Source organism: Phascolarctos cinereus, unplaced genomic scaffold, assembly GCF_003287225.1.
Source record: "Phascolarctos cinereus isolate Bilbo 61053 unplaced genomic scaffold, phaCin_HiC Scaffold_5;HRSCAF=322, whole genome shotgun sequence".
In the NCBI taxonomy this organism is placed as follows: Eukaryota; Metazoa; Chordata; class Mammalia; order Diprotodontia; family Phascolarctidae; genus Phascolarctos; species Phascolarctos cinereus.
The window spans coordinates 223,810,122-223,828,289 of NW_027555958.1; the positions used below are offsets into that span (position 1 = coordinate 223,810,122).

At 36.4% G+C, this 18,168-nt stretch overlaps 1 protein-coding gene across 1 annotated transcript in view; it reads right to left on the reverse strand.

Annotated features, from left to right (window-relative positions):
* Window positions 1–4,110: 4,110 nt before the first annotated feature.
* CD2AP (CD2 associated protein) overlaps window positions 4,111–18,168 on the reverse strand; it is a 165,388-nt gene continuing 151,330 nt past the window's right edge. Inside the window, 3 exon segments of the mRNA XM_020993897.2 lie at window positions 4,111–7,741; window positions 10,467–10,530; window positions 13,469–13,641. Of these exon segments, the coding sequence (XP_020849556.1) occupies window positions 7,700–7,741; window positions 10,467–10,530; window positions 13,469–13,641 (279 nt within the window). The 3' untranslated portion in view covers window positions 4,111–7,699.

Here is an 18,168-nt window from a genome sequence, read left to right on the forward strand (position 1 = left end):
CCAAAGATCGCCTGACAAGATAAGGTGCTGGACATTGAGGCCCTTTCTTGAGCTGAAATTCCAAGCATTAAAACTCTGCTGCAGAGGGTGCAACTCCAATGGTCTGGCCACATTGTTCAAATGCCAAAAGTATGTTTGCCTAAAAGAGTATTTTATGGAGAACACACACAAGGCAGGTGCTCACGTGGAGGTCAGCAGAAGTGATCCAAGGACACTCTCAAGGACTCTCTGAAGAACTTTGGAATTGATTATGTGACACTGGCAAAGTGTGCCTGCATCAAAGAAGGTGCTGTGCTCCACGAGCAAAGCAGAATTGCAGTAGCTCAAAAGAAACGTGAGATGTGCAAATTTAGAGCCATCTTCACTCCAAATGCCCATATGGACTGTTTGTGCCCGACCTGTCGTAGAGCCTTCCGAGCTCCTATTGGCCTGATTACCCACAGTCAGACCCATTGTACCTTGACCCCAACATAGTGATATCATTTTGGATCCCCTTTGAGAACAAAGGACAACAACCACGAGAAGACCACTGTTCTCTTTTCACTCCTCTCTTTTTACTATTAGGGACATCCTGTTTTCCAGAGCTAAGGCCCAACAAGGAAGCTGTGCCCTGAGCCTGGCATAACAACAATCTTTGTGCTCACTCCCTGGATGAACTCTACTGCAGATAGATCACAGAACTGGCCAGCCCCAGGTGGCCCCTGAGCTTAGACAAGCGCCTGCAGGAACCACATTCTGGTCATGAAGCTCTGCTATGAATAGACTTTTTTTCACTAGGCAAACTTGATTCATTGCTGCTGTTACTCCTCACTGCTACGGCAGCACCTCATTGCTCGGTTCTTTGTCTAGCCATGACTAAATGTATCAGGCTTAGCCTCACTGCCTTGGGTCTCCTCCTTAAGGAGACCCCAACATGTATCTAGTTTCTTTCCTCCAATAAAGGCTTTTTGCCTATAACCTCTGCCAGTGCTTTGGTTTTGTTTTATTTTATTTTTTGGAGTTAACAGTTGGTGTATAACCTCTGTGGCTCTCTGGTCAGAGTTGATAATGTAATAACCTCTGTGGCTCTTCGGTTTATTTATTTTTATTTTTCAGAGTTAACAGTTGGTATACAATCCTTGCGAGCTCTTTGGTCATTTATTTTCAGGGTTTGACACAGATTTCCTTCACTATCCTGTCCCCTGAACCAACTGTACCTCTTTCACCACTTGTTTCTATATTTTCTATGCTTTTTTGCCCCATACACCTATTGTGGTTACTATAGTGTGATTATAGCTCTGTTTCTTGCTGCCATCCTGGTCTTTCCTGGTGAGGCACAGTTGGTAGAGCACTGAACCTGGAGTCAGAAAGAGCGAAGTTCAAATCTGATCTCAGACACTTATTACTTGTGTGATGCTGGGTAAGTAACATAACCTCTGCTTGCCTTAATCCACTGGAGAAAGAAATGGCAAACCATGCCAGTATCTTTGCCAAGAAAACCCCATGGACAGTTGATCTATGAGGTCATGAAGAGTCAGACACTATTGACTGACTGAACAACAACAACCCAAAGAACTAGACATGCCTGCCCCCACTTCATAATTTCATAAATTAATTATCAATTCATGGGCCAACTTGCTGTTCCTTCTATACTACATTCTATCTCTTACCACCATGTCTTTGCAAAGGCTTTTCCCATTCCTGGAGTAATCTCTCTCTTCACTCTGCCTCTTCCAATTCCTAGCTTCCATGACGTCTCAGCTCAAGCTCTGCCTCCATCTAAAGGCTTTTCTTGACTCGCCCAGTTGTTAGCGATTCCTTCCCCTATCCAAACCACTGTGTGTTTATTTTGTACATATCCTGTTTTTATTTACTGCTTCTAAGAATGTTGTATCCATATAACAAAATGTAAGCAGCTGGGGGTGGGGAGGGGGCTTTGTTACTTTTGTCTGTGTCTCTACAGTGTCACATAGTAAGGACATGTAATTAATGCTTATTGATTATCTGGTTCTCATAGTGGCTATGGCTTCGCCTGACCAAGTCTCTACAATTGAGGGTCTTGAACCTAAATTAGTGATTCTCTGTGAGGTGTCATGTCATATCATGATACCTCATGTTATGATCAAGAATGATTTAAGCATATTAACTAAGGCAGTAAGGTGGTGTTATACATAGAGTGCTAGCCTTGGGAATCAAGAAGACTTGAGTTCCAATCCAGACATATGCTAGCTGTATGAACCAGGGCAAGTCACTTAACCCATCTACCACAGCTTCCTTCTCATCTGTAAAATGAGGGTAATAATAGCACATACCTCCTGGGGTTGTTGTGAAAATCAAATGAGACATACTTTGCAAACCTTCACAGACTATATAAATGCTAGCTCTACCTATCTAGTTCTTTCTAATGCTAGCTCAACTCCACTAACACTAAGAAGCCATAGGTCTCAGGAAGTTGGGGCAATTGCAGAAGCACTGCTAACTTTACCTGTTGACCTCCACTTCCCTAGCTAAAAACTGTAACTTGATCCTTCCATCACTGCTACTGTCATCCTATATCTCTTCCGCCCTTTGCAGTTAACCTTCTTGAAAGGGCCATCTACAATAGCTGCCTCCACTTTCTCTTCTCTCTCTCTCTCTCTCCTTAACCCCTTACAATCTGGCTTCTGACCTCATCATTCTAATGAAACTGCTCTCTCCAAAGTTACCAAAGATCTAATTGCCAAATCCAGCGGGCTTTTCTCAATCCTCATTCTCCTAGACTTCTCTGCAGGCTCCAACACTGTTGATCACCCTCTTCTCCTTGATACTTTCTTCCCTCTAGGTTTTCAGAACACCACTCTCCCCTGGTTCTCCTCCTATCTGATCACCCCTTTTTAGTCTCCTTTTTGTGGATCTTCATCCAGATCAAGCCTTCTAACCATAGGTGTCCTACAGGGTTCTGCCCTGGGCTCTCTTCTCTTCTCCCTCTGTACTACTTCATTTGGTGATCTCATCAGCTCCCATGAATTTAATTACCATCTTTATGCTGATGATTCTCAAATCTACCTTTCCTGTCCAAATCTCTCTTTTGACCTCAAATCTCACTTCTCCAACTGCCTTTCAGATATCTTGAATTGAATACCCAGTAGACAACTGAAATGAAACATGTCCAGAACTGAACTCATTATCTTTGCCCCTAAACGTTCCCTATTACTGTAGAGGGCAACACAAATCCTCCAAGTCTCAGGCTCACAACCTAGGAGTCATCCTGGACTCCTCACTAGCTCTTATCCTCCTCCCCCCCATCCAAGTTGTTTCCAAGGCCTGTTTCACCATCGAAACATCTCTCAAATATACTCCCTTCTCTCCTCTGACACTGCCACCACTCCGGTGCAGGTCCTCATCATGCCATGCCTTGATTATTACAATAACCTGCCAGTGGGTCTGCCTGTCTTCAGTCTCTCCCCATGCCAATCCATCCTCCAGACACAAAGAGATTTTTGTAAAACTCAGGTCTGCTCATATCATACACACACACACACACACACACACAAACTTGATAAACTTCATGGGCTCCCTATTGCCTCCTGGAGCAACACAAAATGGTCTATTAGGCATCCAAAGCCCTTCATAACCTAGTCTTCTCCTACCTTTCCAGTCTTCTTATACCTTACCAACATGTAAGGTATAAGATCTTCGATTCAGTGACGTTGGCATTCTGGCTATCCTACAGATAAGACACTCCCTCTCTCAGCTCTGGGCATTTTCTCTGGTTATCCCCCATACCTGGAAAGCACTCCTGCCTCCACACCAACTACTGGCCTCCCTGGCTTCCTTTAAGTCCTAACTAAAATACCTCCTTCTATGGGGCACTTTCCCCAGCCCTTCTTATTTCCAATACTTTCCTGTGTTAATTATTTTATATTTATCCCATATATAACTTACTTTGTATATATGTGTTTGCATGTTGTCTTCCCCTTTGGACTGTAAGCTCCTTGAGGACAAGGTATACCTTTTGCCTATTTTTTTTTTTTATCCCCAGTGCTCATCTCTGGTGCCACAATACCTAGCCCATAATAGGTACTTAATAAATGTTTATTGATTGATTAAAAATACTCATAGAAGTCCCTTTCAAAAGATGAGTTCATTAAATTGAGTCATTATACTCGGTTATTTTATTCTTACAGCAAAACAAGGCCATTCAATTATTGCAACCTTTCATTTCTGAGTTTAACTGATTATCTTATTCTGTTCATCCATTGTAAGTTTTCATATGGACAAGATTTTTCAAAATAACCTGGTGCACATTTCTTTCTTCTATGATCACAGTGAGAAATATAGAAAGTACATTTCTATGACACCATGCCTACTTTTCTATTTGCACCATCAAATACATCTTAAAAGGTAATACTTTTAATTAAAAAAAGAAATTTTACAGACACAACAAATATTCTTAAAATTGGAAGTGTTCAATTTTTGATGCTTTTAGGAAATTAAATTAAAATGAAATCAATGCATTACACTGTTATTTGGACATGCAGTACATTCTCAGATAATTCAAGATTTTAATGGCTACTATAGATATCATGCAGTTGACTCAAAGCTTTATGCTTATGTGCACACCTTTTAAAAGTATTTAATCAATGCATGAGAATTGTACCTCTCTCTGAATTCAAATTCCACATTCCTACATACAGTATTTCTACATACAGTAATGTGATAATATAGTTCTCATGAATAGGAATTTCTGGTGACATCCTGTTATTTACCAAAACTGTACCGATGAATTGCTATATTGAAAGAATATTTTTCTTCTTTAAATGGAGTCAAATAAGTTGAGGCCACTTAATGCAGTTGATTTTCTTTTCCTTATCTGTTGAAAAAGGAGTTAGGAGTAGGAGAGCTAAAGAATACCAGAGACTTTCACATATATATATAGCAAATCTATTTTTAAACATGTTAGTTTTCTTGATATGTTTCAATCAACATATGAATGACCTTGATATTAAATACAACCTATTCAAGGAAAGAATTTGTAATTTCTCAACGTCTTTTAAGGCATGAGGAGGAAAAACTTCCTTAAATATGCTTTCTGGAGAGAAAGCTAGAAGATCATTTCTGGTATACACAGATCTATTTTTTTTTTCTTTAACACCGTCATTCAAAATAAGGGAAAGGTTCTCAAGAGGTGGAGGATAAATGGGAGGGAGGGAGAGAATGTGGAACTCAAAATTTTAAAAAATGAATGTTAAAAACATTTTACATGCAATTAAGAAATATTTAATGAAATAAAATATTTTTAAAAAGAAAAAAAGAGGGCAAGGGATTGCAAATAAATAAATAAATAAATAAAAATAATCATTCACTTGCTTAGTCTTCTTTTTTTTTTTTTTTGGTGAGGCAACTGGAGTTAAGTGACTTGCCCAGAGTCATACAGCTAAGTGTTAAGTGTCTGAGGCTGAATTTGAACTCAGGTTCTCCTGACCCAGGGCCAGTGCCCTATCCACTGTGCCACCTAGCTGCCCCCTCAGTCATTTTTAAAATGCAACCGGAATACCGATAGTCAATTCTGTTTAGTGGTGATGTCATTAGGACAGAAATATGTGACCTTCATAAAGAAGAAACACAAATATTTAACTCAAGATCAGCTACCCCAAAAGCAATATTATGTATTATTTCAACATTTTCTGTTAATCAGTATTTTTATTATCCTCTACTAAAAACAAAACATTTTAGTTGTACAAAATTAAATTTTAAAGCAAAATCCTGTAGTGAGTTTTAAGTTTAAAGAACAGAAAATAAAAATGGAAACACTCTGGCATATTGCCATTTTATCATCCTGCAAGTCTTGTACTTACATAAACTGAGAATCCATAGGCCATTTTTTATTTTGTTATTTGTTGTTGTTCAGTCAGTTCAGTCGTGTCCAACTCTGTGATCCCATTTGGGGTTCCCTTCGCAAAGATACTGGAATGGCTTGTCTCTTCCTTCTCCAGTTCACTTTGCAGAGGAGGAAACTGAGGCAAACCAGGGTTAAGTGACTTGCCCAGGGTCAAATCATTAGTATTTGAGACCAAATTAGAACTCAAGTCTTCCTGATTCCAGCCCTGGTGCTCTATCCATCATTTTCTATAGTCAACCTTAAATCCTAAACTGCCTCTTTTTGCGAAAAGACATTAGTTACCAGTAAACTGTTTCAATAAATCCTAGGTAGGACTATATCTATATTTGTGGGTTTTGACATATTATAAAGATAACAGGGAGCTAGTTCACTAAGTGGATACAGCACTGGGCCTGGGGTCAGGAACACCTGAGCTCAAATTAGGCCTTAGATACTCACTAACTATGTGACTCTAAACAAGTCACTTAACCTCTCTGTGCCTATTGTGAAAATCAAATGAGATAGTAATTATAAGGTGCTTAGCATATAGCAAGTGCTATATAAATGTTAGATATTATTATTATATGTTTTTAAACTGTGTCAATATTCACAAATTTAAAAGAATTGCTGACCACGTTATTTATGAAAATGTAAGTTTGATAAAGGATAATATTATGTTTAATAACAAATGTGATACTATGGTCTGTGAAGTAAAATACCATTCTTATAAAGTTAGTTTCTACACAACAATTCAAAACAACTCTAAAAAGTTACTTAGTTTAATTAGGTAAATATTTCCTAAATTGAATATTTACATGATGAATTGACTGCTCTGAAATTATGAACTCATGACAAATTTCCTAAATATTTGCACTTTTTTGTTAATAGGTGGGGATGATTAAATTATAAGACCACAGGCTAGGTAATATTTGAATCTACAAAATAAGCAGAGAAATACAGCATAAGGCTGGTGTTTGCATGTTAAATGTGTTGCAGTTTCTAGGCACACTGAATTGAAGGACAGCTTTCTGGCCTCTTAGCTCTGACTGATTTAAGAAAATCTTATTCTTTAAAAAATAGATTTAATGACTGAAATATGGTTTAATAAATTCCTTTTATGATTATATATGTATGTAATTTATATTATGATATATATTTGTCTGCATAAGTGATTAAGGATCTGCTTTATAGCTGACATATTTCTGTTTCATCACCCAAATGATAAATAGCACTGAAGACATATAGGCACAACAGTGTAATCTTGGGTAGGAAAGCTAAAAAAAATACACACACACATATTTATCTTTGTGTATGTCTATGTATATATATATATGTATGTGTGTGTATGTATATATATATGTGTGTATATGTGTGTGTGTGTGTGTGTATACACAAATACCCTATTGTACTTTTTGTATTATGGGAAAAGTAATTACTATACGTTGATGATTATTAAGCTAATGTGTCCCTCCCACAGTCCATTTTAATAGGTTACCTGCAGATAATATCAATCTATTAATAGTATAGACCTCTTTAAAAAATTATACTGTCAGTATTCAATAAAAATCTGTTACCAACTTCCTCTCCTTTTTATACAGATTCAGTAATACTTTTAAGCAAACCAGGAAAAAAAGACTTTGCATAGGAAATAACGTCTCTTTTTCATTTTGGCCAATAAAATAAAATACACTATTTTCATTTTTCCCCTTCTATAAGATATTAAAACTCATGTACTTATTTTTTTTTCTATAGCACACCAAAAATCCTTTGTTACTGGGAAGTAAACAAGTCAGTTTTCAGTTCATATTCTCGTTTATGAATCCCTGGCCAAAGAAGAACACTGAGTCTATCACACCTCCCTCAAACAGACAGGACTAGTTTTTTCAGCTTTTCAATCTCCACCTAAAAAAGAAAAACAGAGCATAAGTAACAGTGGCATCTTGGCTGTATTAAAGCTTCTCTGTCATATCCCTAAGTCTTACATCTTAATCTTTTTACATTTTCAACAATGAAAAAATCAGTCATCAGGTCACATTATCTTAAAACACCTGAAGTTTAATTCCCATGAACATGATAAGAAATAGACACATGAACCAGTACTATGGTAAGGAGGCACTGAAAACTTGTACAAAGATTTCACACTTACAGAAGGTAAATGTTATCCTAGTTCAATAAAGAAAGAAGCTTGGAGTCAACAGTCAGTCAAGAAGCAATAAAAAAGCTCCTACTCTGTGTAATGGAATCAACATGTGATTTCGGATTAATCCCCTGAAACTTTTTGAGTTAGCCATTTCCTGCAGAGAGTGTGAGTTGATTAGGGAAGGAAAAAATATTCACCTTGCTTCACTGAGAGCCCAGTTGAGGTTATATAACTAATTTATACAGAATCTAGTCTACACAGTTTCTTAATTTCCTTCAACTCTATTCTATAAATAGAAGCCAAAGAAAGAGAAAAGTGAAGTGATCAATCGCTGGGGTTTGGTAAGATGTAGTGGCAACATGATGAGGGGCCTACGGTTTTGAGAGGAGAGGGGAGAGCTGAGATGGTTAACCAAAGGCTCAATATATGGAAGGGAGAAAATAGGGTAGGATGATGGCCTGGGTAAGAAATGACTAATGGAAGGAATAGTGAAGATGGTGAAGCCATGGTGAAGATGAAGAAGAGGGTAAGGGGTTGTATAGTTGAGGGAAAGGCCTAGTGATCAAAAGTTATGCACAAATAAAGGAATTGTAGAATTCATGCTGTTGAAGTAGAACCCTGGTAGGTAACATTCACATCAAAGGATAGGATCAAGTCTGTGGGAGTAGAATGAGAAACTGGGAAGAGTCAGTGTATAGGTCACCAGGAAAGAAAGACTATGAATTGGGCACAGAATTCAATGAGGAAGAATGCAAAATGTCTGGGGGTAGGGTGTCAAAATAAGGCTCATTGGTCTGTGGATTGGGTGATAAATCTGAAGTGTGAATGTCACAAAAGGAAAGGTTACTTAACCTAGTAGAGGGAGAGACTGGAAATGAGACTGAAGAATAATGAGTATTCTGATTCCCAGACAGATCAGTGAGATTGGGAGAGGGAGGGCATTATGGGAAAGAAAAATAGCCAAACTGGAAAAGGTAGGGAGGGAAGCAATGTTTTTAGGAGGGAGCGGAGTCTTGGTGAGGGCCAGAAGATGATAAAAGGAAGTCAGGTAACCCTTGTAATAAGACATTGAAGGAATAGCTGAAGAGCAAATATTAGACATTTAAGTGTTTATCTGTAGATGCTATCTCCTCTCACAGATGCCTAGAAATCATGTGTGTGGACTTATACACTGTGTTTATATGTTATTATACATGTATGGTACTTTGTATGTAAAGTTAGAAAATCTTAAGATGGTTGGTGCTAAAACACGTAGCACAATTCAATAGTGTCTTTACCGTGTGAGGAAAATGATCATATGGGTTTTCTGGTTCTCTATTTTAATTTTCAATTCTCTCTCTGTCTCTGTCTCTCTGTGTTAGTCATATAATTATTTATTTATCATCTATAGAGACTTATACTCTAAGCTGCTTAAGAAACAGGCACTAGGACTTATTCAAAATTTCTTTTTTGTTGTTTCACTCATGGCATAGTATGTGTTTGATAAGGTTGTTTAACTGAATAGATATAATAAGTAAAAACTAATTAAGCTTCAGATCTTTTTGTGAGATAATGGAAAAACATGGACTGTGGAATTCACAGCCAAAGGAGATCCATGCTGACATCTGACTTGGGCTTGAAAGGATAGGCAGAAATTTGGGGAGTTTAAGGAAAGGACTTCAGAAAAATATGAAATTTATGTATGAGAAGGCAAATAGTCCAGTTTGGCTGAAGTAGACAGTAAGAGAAGGGGATTCATTATGAAATAAGGCTGCAAAGTTCATTAGACTCCACACTGTGGAAGACTGAATGCCAAGATAAGTTTCTAGAACTTTACTTGGCAAGCAATAGGGAACCACCGAAAGGTTTCTAGCAAAGGAATAATGACCAGATACATGTACAAGGAAGATTAGTTTAGCAACACTGGGAAGGATAAATTGGATGGGAAGAGAGTGGAGGAAAGAACTAAAACCTATTGCAAATGTCCATCACTTTGTAATGAAGGAAAATATGCCAGGACTTAGCACTTGAAAACATGATGAGATAAATGCATAGAAAACAATTTTTTTCATATTCTGTTTCCCAACTAGGATACAATTTGCTGGAGGACAGAACCAAACTTCAATAATATTTTTTTTTCCTCTCCTCCCTCTCCCACGTGATTTTACTGGTATAGTGGATTCCCAATCAAGAAATTCCCTCCACCAATTCTAATAGGCAACTTTATTTACAGTCTTAAGACAGATGCCTGAAGCACTGAGAAGTTAAATGACTTGCTCAGGGTCACATAGTCAGTAAATGTCAAAGATGGGCCTTGAACTGAGGTCTTCCTGACTGACACTAACTTTCTATCCACTATGCCAAGCTGCCTGCTTCTCTCTCCTTTAAAAATTTAAAAACAAAACAAAAACCCATCTTTCAACAGTATAAAGTACGATACTCAGCATGTTTGTTTAGCACTCACTAATATCCTCATTTTGATGACAAAATACTGCAAAATTGAATTACCTCTAGGATACTCCTCATTCCCTTCTCCTCTTCCAATTCCCTTCTTAGTTTTTCCAGTTCCTTCCTAAAAAAAGTAATAATAACTTTATATGTGTGTGTAGAACTGAAAATAGCCATCTGTTGATATGTGCACAGTTTAAATTTCTAGTCCAAATTCTTAAATATTAATTGAAAGTTTTTTTAAAACAAAAAAATCCTAAAAACCTACAATGTGACCAGACTTTTTAATAACAAAATTAAAGAAAAGTAAAAAAAAAAATTCTTAGGAAGCTTTGAATGAAGTTTATAAATTCAGCTAATATGGTCTTCTTCAGTTGATCTGTCAGACCTAACGCATAATTCATTGGGTAAAATCAGTGCTGGGAAAGGTCAGTGATATTCCTACTTGTATACATTCAGCATAGATCAAATATTTTCTGTTTCATAAGATTGTAAATATCTAATAGAATTTAGTGCAAAGTTCAAGAAAACCTCATGCCATCAATCCACCTACCACACTAGGGCAGATTTTTAACTAGGAGAAAGAAACTTTTAGTGGTCTAAACTAAGTACTCCTTTACAGTACTCACATAACTAAAACTGATCATCTTGAAAAGACAAAATATGATAAATTTCTGGTTGAGATCCCCATAAACTTTATAACTCAAATGTACCTAAATATATAACAAAGTAAAAAGGCAAGACTATATTGATCAAAACATAATTGTAGTCTTAACTACATAAAGGAAAAGTCTATACAACTGCCAATTCAACAACCAATTATATACATGTGTATATATATATGTGTGTCCATATATATCTATATATATGTGTGTGTGTGTGTGTGTGTGTGTGTGTGTGTGTCTCTCTCTCTATGTGTGTGGGTGTGTGGGTGTATGTATGTATATATATATAGACACATATACGGATTTACCTTCCCCTCAAGTCTGATACCTCAATTCAGTGTGGATTAAGACTGGGTTTTTGAAAGCCATGCCTTCAGGATATAAACTCTGGCATATTACAACAAGCTTGGAAGCCTTTGAAGACAGAATAGTGATGGACTAGATGCTTGTCCTTCAAAGGCCGGCCCAGCTAAGTTGGAAGAGGCTTATCATCAGGTGAACAATGTTTTCCATTACTGAAACTAATTATGAGCATCTTTTAAGGTACCGAGGTTACAAACTACATTGGTGAAAGACAACTAAAGGCATACAGGTGAAATTACAGATCCTTGAAGTATGATAAGTACATATATATGTTGGCTGTTCCTGAGATAATAAAAACAGACTGAATTTACTGATTTAAAGCTCCTTCTCCTTATCTCACCTAGGCTGAGAGCTCAGCAGCCACTCACAGAAGCTTTGATCTACTTGGTCTCTGACTTGATCCCATTTGCTACTCCTAAGTAGCCTGCTAGCCCTCCATTCATAAGAGCTTACCATATTGGCGCTAGATTTACTACAGACAGCTGATCGGCCTTAATTTTAGGGCAGCTTAGAACTCCTGAACTCAAGAGATGCGCCATCCTCAACCTACCCAGGACCACGACTCCAAGCATGTGTCACCAGGCCTAGCCAAATTTTATCAACAAAAAATGTTGAGAAATCCAAATCTACAAACCAGGGGTTCCTAAACTTTTAAAATTACCATATACTTATATATTTATTTTTGTAATAACGTATAAAATCTAGGATTTCTGCCTCAAAGAGCCAAATAAGCTCAAAAAAGATATACTTTACTTCAAGTAGGAAATATTTCCTATAAGTACCAGCTGTTGTTGTTTAGTCATTTTTCAGTCATGTCTGACTCTTCGTGACCCCATTTGGGGATTTCTTGGCAAAGATACTGGAGCAGTTTGCCATTTCCTTCTCCAGCTCATTTTATAGATAAGGAAACTGAGGCAAACAGGATTAAGTGACTTGGCCAGGGCCACACAGCTAGAAGTGTCTAAGGCTAGATTTGAAATCAGAAAAATGAGTCTTCTTGACTTCAGACTCTATTCACTGTGCAACCTAACTGTCCCATCATTCACCTAGCAAGCATTTATTAGCATTTATTAAACTACTATATGCTTAGCCTGGTTTATGCATTAGCATTGCATAGCTTATACTTCAAATTTTGTGGCTCCTTAAATATGCTATTTTAAAACTACATAGTCCTTCTTCCTTCCATAGTAGAACACATAAAAAATTATCAAGAAAAATCAATGTGACATTTTGGGATAATTTTTACAATGTACACTAGAAGAGAATGTTCTCAACATGCCTTATGAAAAATATAATGAGTAAGAAACTTTTAGTAAGTACAGGGTTTGCATTATTTTAACTGTAAGGGAAAGTAACTCTTCTAAATAAATAACACTTCCTAAATTTTATACTGGAGCAGCTAGGTGGTAGAGTGAATAAGGCACTAGGCTTGGAGTTGGGAAGACTCATCTTCATGAGTTCAAATCCAGACTGAGACATTTACTAACTGCGTGACCCTGGACAAGTCACTTAACCTTGTTTGCTTCGGTTCCTCATCTGTAAAATGAGCTGGAGAAGGAAATGGCAAACCATTCCAGTATCTTTACTAAGGAAATCCCAAAATGGGTCACAAAGAGTTTGACATGACTAAAACAACTGAACAATAATAACAAATTTTATACAGAACACAGCCTGAAGGTATAGATAAATATATCTCCTTTCTAATAAAAGACTATTGAGAACCATTTTCCCAAAAGGACTGTAGTTTTACACAGCAGGAGACAATCATTGTTTAAATTTTCCATTACCTGCAAAAGCACATTTTACTTGTTAATTAGAGAGAGATAACCTACAACAAAATTATGTTGATATGGAGTAGTATTTCAGACAAGTGGTTTGAGTATGCACTGAATTATATGTATATGTTCTCTTACAGGGATAAAATATCCTAACCTATTTTTAGAAGCTATTTAAGTAAGGGCAATAGATTATATGTTTTTCTGGCTCTGACAGAGCAGAAATCTTAATACCCATAGAGAAAAAAGCAAGACTTACCCATGTTCCCTTTTGATTACTTCTACGACATTCAATAAGTCAAAAACCAGTAACCTGAGGTCATCTATCAAGCTTTTCTTCCCCTCGTCAATTTCTCCTTTTGATTTATTATTTGCTGAATTCAAGGAATTTTTTCTAGATGAAGCTGAAGCTGTTGAAGTGTACACAGATGTCTGAAAAGGAAAAATACAAATTTAGCAAAACCTTATCATACAATAACTAGTTTAAAAACCAGGTGGAAAGTAATAAGCTATATGTGAAAAGGAGGAGTTGTCTAAAGAAATGATGGGAAATTTCTGAGGGTGAAGCCATGTACAGGAAGCACTATAGTCGAGTTCTCTCAACACTCCCTTCCAAACAATTTTAAAATGAAGCCTCAAATTGAATTCTGGAGCAGCAAAGCCAGCAAAAGAATGAGGTGAAACATTTTTGAAGATAAGTCAGAAGGGCAAAAAGAGAGGTCTGTGACACTGGTGTAGGGGCTAGTCCAGAGGCCATAAGGCAGCAACACCAGCTCTAGGTCTTGGAGGCAGCATTAGCAACAGCAGCTGTTTCGGGAGCTCCCAAGCCAGACGTGGTAAGGGGATTAGGCAGTTGGTAAGAAAGAGATTACATGGGATATCTGTGCTAGGTCCAGGCACAGGACCAGTGCTGTTTGGCAACTCCATTGCCTGTATCAACTTCTGCATCACAATTCCAGGCCAGAGGAGAATGCTTTGGGTCATAAGGGAGCAGGGGCCTTGAGGAATAACATCACAGGGTACAGGGGAAAGAGGCGCTAAGGAGTAGTATGTTGTGTGCCTTGTAATGGAGCAGGGGCCCTTCCCGGGTAAGGACCAGAGAGCATTCCAGCAGAGCAACGACCACACCTCTCCCCAGATCCGACCACCTTAAAAAACACTGAAAACCTTGAAGCCACAGAACTGGCTCTGAAAACAGAAGTGTGAAAAAGCCTGAAACAGGACAATGCTCCTGCACCTTCACCCCAGAAACAGAGTCCAATTTTAAAATAAAGTTCAAAGTCCAGAAATAGGGTAAAAAAATAAGCAAGCAGCAATAACAAAAAATAGCGTTACCATAAGAAACTACTATAGCAACAGGGAAGATCAAGACACAAACTCAGGAGAAAATGATGTCAAAACAGCTACAAGCAACTCCCTCCCCCTCCCCAAGAAAAATGTGAATTGGATACACGCCCAACAAGAATCCCTGGAAGAGCTAAAAATTATTTTCAAAATAAAATAAAATAAACACATAGACACCTACATTATAAAATAAACCCACATGAATCAATCAGCATTTCTACATATCACCGACAAAACCATGCAAGAAGAGACACTAAGATATACCCCATTTAAAACAATTGTAGACTGTATAAAATACCTGGGAGTAAAGTTGCCAAGACAAACACAGGAACTACATGCACATAATTATGAAACATTTTTAATACAAATAAAGGTATATTTAAATAAATTATTAGAGAAATATTAATTGTTCATGGTGGGTAGAGCCAATATAATAAAAATAAGTTTTACCTAAATCAATCTATTTATTCAATGCCACCCCAACTAAACTACCAAAAAATTATTTTATTGAGCTAGAAAAAGTAATAATAAAATTCGTTTGGAAAAACAAAAGGTCAAGAATATCAAAGGAATTAATAAAAAAAAAAGTAAAGGAAGGAGATTTAACAGTATCAGATCTTAAACTATATTATAAGGCAGTAACTATCAAAACTATCTGGCTAAGAAATAAAAAGGTGGATCAGCAGAACAGAGTAGAAATATAACATATAGTAGTAAATGATTATTGTAACTTTATGTTTGGCAAATGTAAAGATTTAGGCCTTGGGGATAAGAATACACTATTTGGTAAAAAAAAAAAGTTGAGAAAACTGGAAAGCAGTCTGACAAAAATTGGATATAGATCAGTGTCTTGCATCATTTAACAAGATAAGGTCAAAATGGATACATGAGCCAGCTATAAAGGGAGATATCATAAGAAGACTAGAAAAACATGAAACACATCTATCAGACTTATGGAGAAGAGAAGAATTTGTGAATAAACAAGAGATGGATAATTTTAATTACATTAAATTAAAAAGCTTTTAGAAGGAAAGCAGAAAACTTGGAGAAAAAAATTACAGTCTCTTGGACAAAAGTATCATATCTCAAAATATATAGAGAACTTGTCAAGTTTATAAGAATATGAGTCATTCCCCAATTGATAAATGGTCAAAGGATATGAAAAGGCAGGTGCTTTTTTTTTTTAATAAAGAAGTCAAAGCTATGCATAATCATATAAAAATGCTCTATTTATTACAGAAATGCATATTAAAACAACTTTGAGATATCTCACACCTATTAGATTGGCTAAAATGATAGAAGGGGAAAATGACAAATATTGAAGGGGATATGGAAAAATTGGGACATGAATACAATATTAGTAGAACTGTGAAATGACCCAACCATTTTGGAGAGCAATCTGGAATTATGCCCAAAGAGTCATAAAATTGGGGATACCCCTTGACCTAGAAAGACTACTGTTAGGTGTCTTTCCCAAGGTGATCAGGGAAAAAGTAAAAGAACTTATATGATCTAAAATATTTATAGCAGCTCTCTTTGTGACAGCAAAGAATTGGAAATTTAGAGGATGCCTATCAATTGAGGAATGACTAAACAAGTTGTGGTATATAATTGTGATGGAATACTACTATGATGTAAGAAACGATGAACTGGTTGATTTTAGAAAAAAACATGGAAAGATTTTCATGACATAATGAAAAGCGAAATGAGCAGAACCAAGAGAACATTGTATACATTAACAGCAATATTGTTTGAATAATAATTGTGAACAACCAAGTTATTCTAAGTACTATAAATACTCAAATCCACAATAAAGGAAATGTGAAAGAAGATGCTATCCACCTCCAGAGAAATAACTGATAAATAAAAGTACACTTAGTGTTATTTTACATGTGTTTATTAATCTGTGTTAAATGGTGGCCTTCTCCAGTATGGGAAAGAGGGAGACAGAGGAAGACAGTTCAAAACTTAAAGTGTAACAAAAAATAAAGAAAATTAAATTTTAAAAAATCAGATAAGAATGGTAGAGGAAAAATTTGGAAAATAAATGAGGCAAAAAAATTATGAAAAGACAATAGCTTGGTAAAAGAGGCACAAAAAATACTGAAAAAAGACTCCTTAAAAAACAGAACTGGTCAAATAGTAAGAGAAATACAAAACTTCACTGATGAAAAAACTCCTTAAAAAGCAGAATTGGCCAAATGGAAAAAGAAATAAAAAAGCTCACTGAGGAAAATCATTTCTTAAAAATTAGAATTGGGCAAGAGGAAGCTGGTGGCCTTACAAGATATCAAGAAACAATAAAGCAAAAACAAAATAATACAGAAATAGGAAAAAAATGTGAAATAGCTCATTGGAAAAATAACTATCCTGGAAAATAGATCAAGGAGAGATAATCTGAGAATGATTTAACTACCTGAAATCCATGATCAAAGAAAGAGCCGAGACATAATATTTCAAGAAATTATAAAGAAAAATAGCTTTAAATATCCTAGTACCAGAGCATAAAATAGAAATTGAAAAAAATCCATTGATCACCACCTGAAATAGATCCCAAAATGAAAACTCCTAGGAATATTGTAGCCAAATTTCAGAGCTCCCAGGTCAAAGAGAAAATACTTCAAGTAGCCAAAAAGAAAAAAAAAATTAATACCATTAAGTCACAGTCAAGATCACACAGATTTAGCAGCTACCACATTAAAGAAGCAGAGGGCTTGGAATATGATGTTCTAGAAGGCAAAAGAACTAGGATTAGAACCAAGAATAACCTACCCAGCAAAACTAAGTATAATCCTTCAGGGAGGAAAAATGAATATTTAATGAAATAGAGAACTTTTGAGCATTCCTGATGAAAAGACAAGAGTTGAATAGAAAATTTGACTTTGAAATAGAAGACTCAAGAGAAGCAAAAGGAGGTAAACATGAAAGAGAAATTATAATGGACTCAATAAGGTAAAACTGTTTACATTTCTATATGAGAAGATGATACATGTAACTTCTAAGAACTTATTGTTATTAGAGCAGTTAAAAGGGCTGAACATAAACAAAGGACATAGGAGTGAGTCAATTATTTAGGCATGATCTAAAAAAATGCATGGGCTAGAAAGAGGGATCCACTGGGAGAAGGGGGAAGAAAGAGGAAGAATGGGGGAAATTATCTTACATAAAAAAATGCATGCAAAGAAGAGCTTCACAGCAGAGGAGAAAATATTGGGAGGAGGATGAGCAATGCTTGAACCTCACTCTCATCTGAATTGTTTTAAAGAGGGAAGAATATGTATGTATACATATACATACATACACTCAGTTGGGTACAGAAATCTCTCTTACCCAACAGGAAAGGAAGAAAGAAAGGGGAAAAGGTACAAGTGAGAGGGGGGTAGTGGTCATTCTGAGTAGGAACAGGATAAAAGAGAGAGAGAGAGAGAGAGAGAGAGAGAGAGAGAGAGAGAGAGGAAGAGAGATGGATAAACAAAAGAAAATAGGATGGAGGGATATCCATAGTTAGTAATCATAGTAATTCACAGTTAGTAACTGTGAATGTGAATGGGATGAACTCACCCATAAAATGGAAGCAGATAGCAGAATGTATTAGAAAACAGAATCCAACGATAT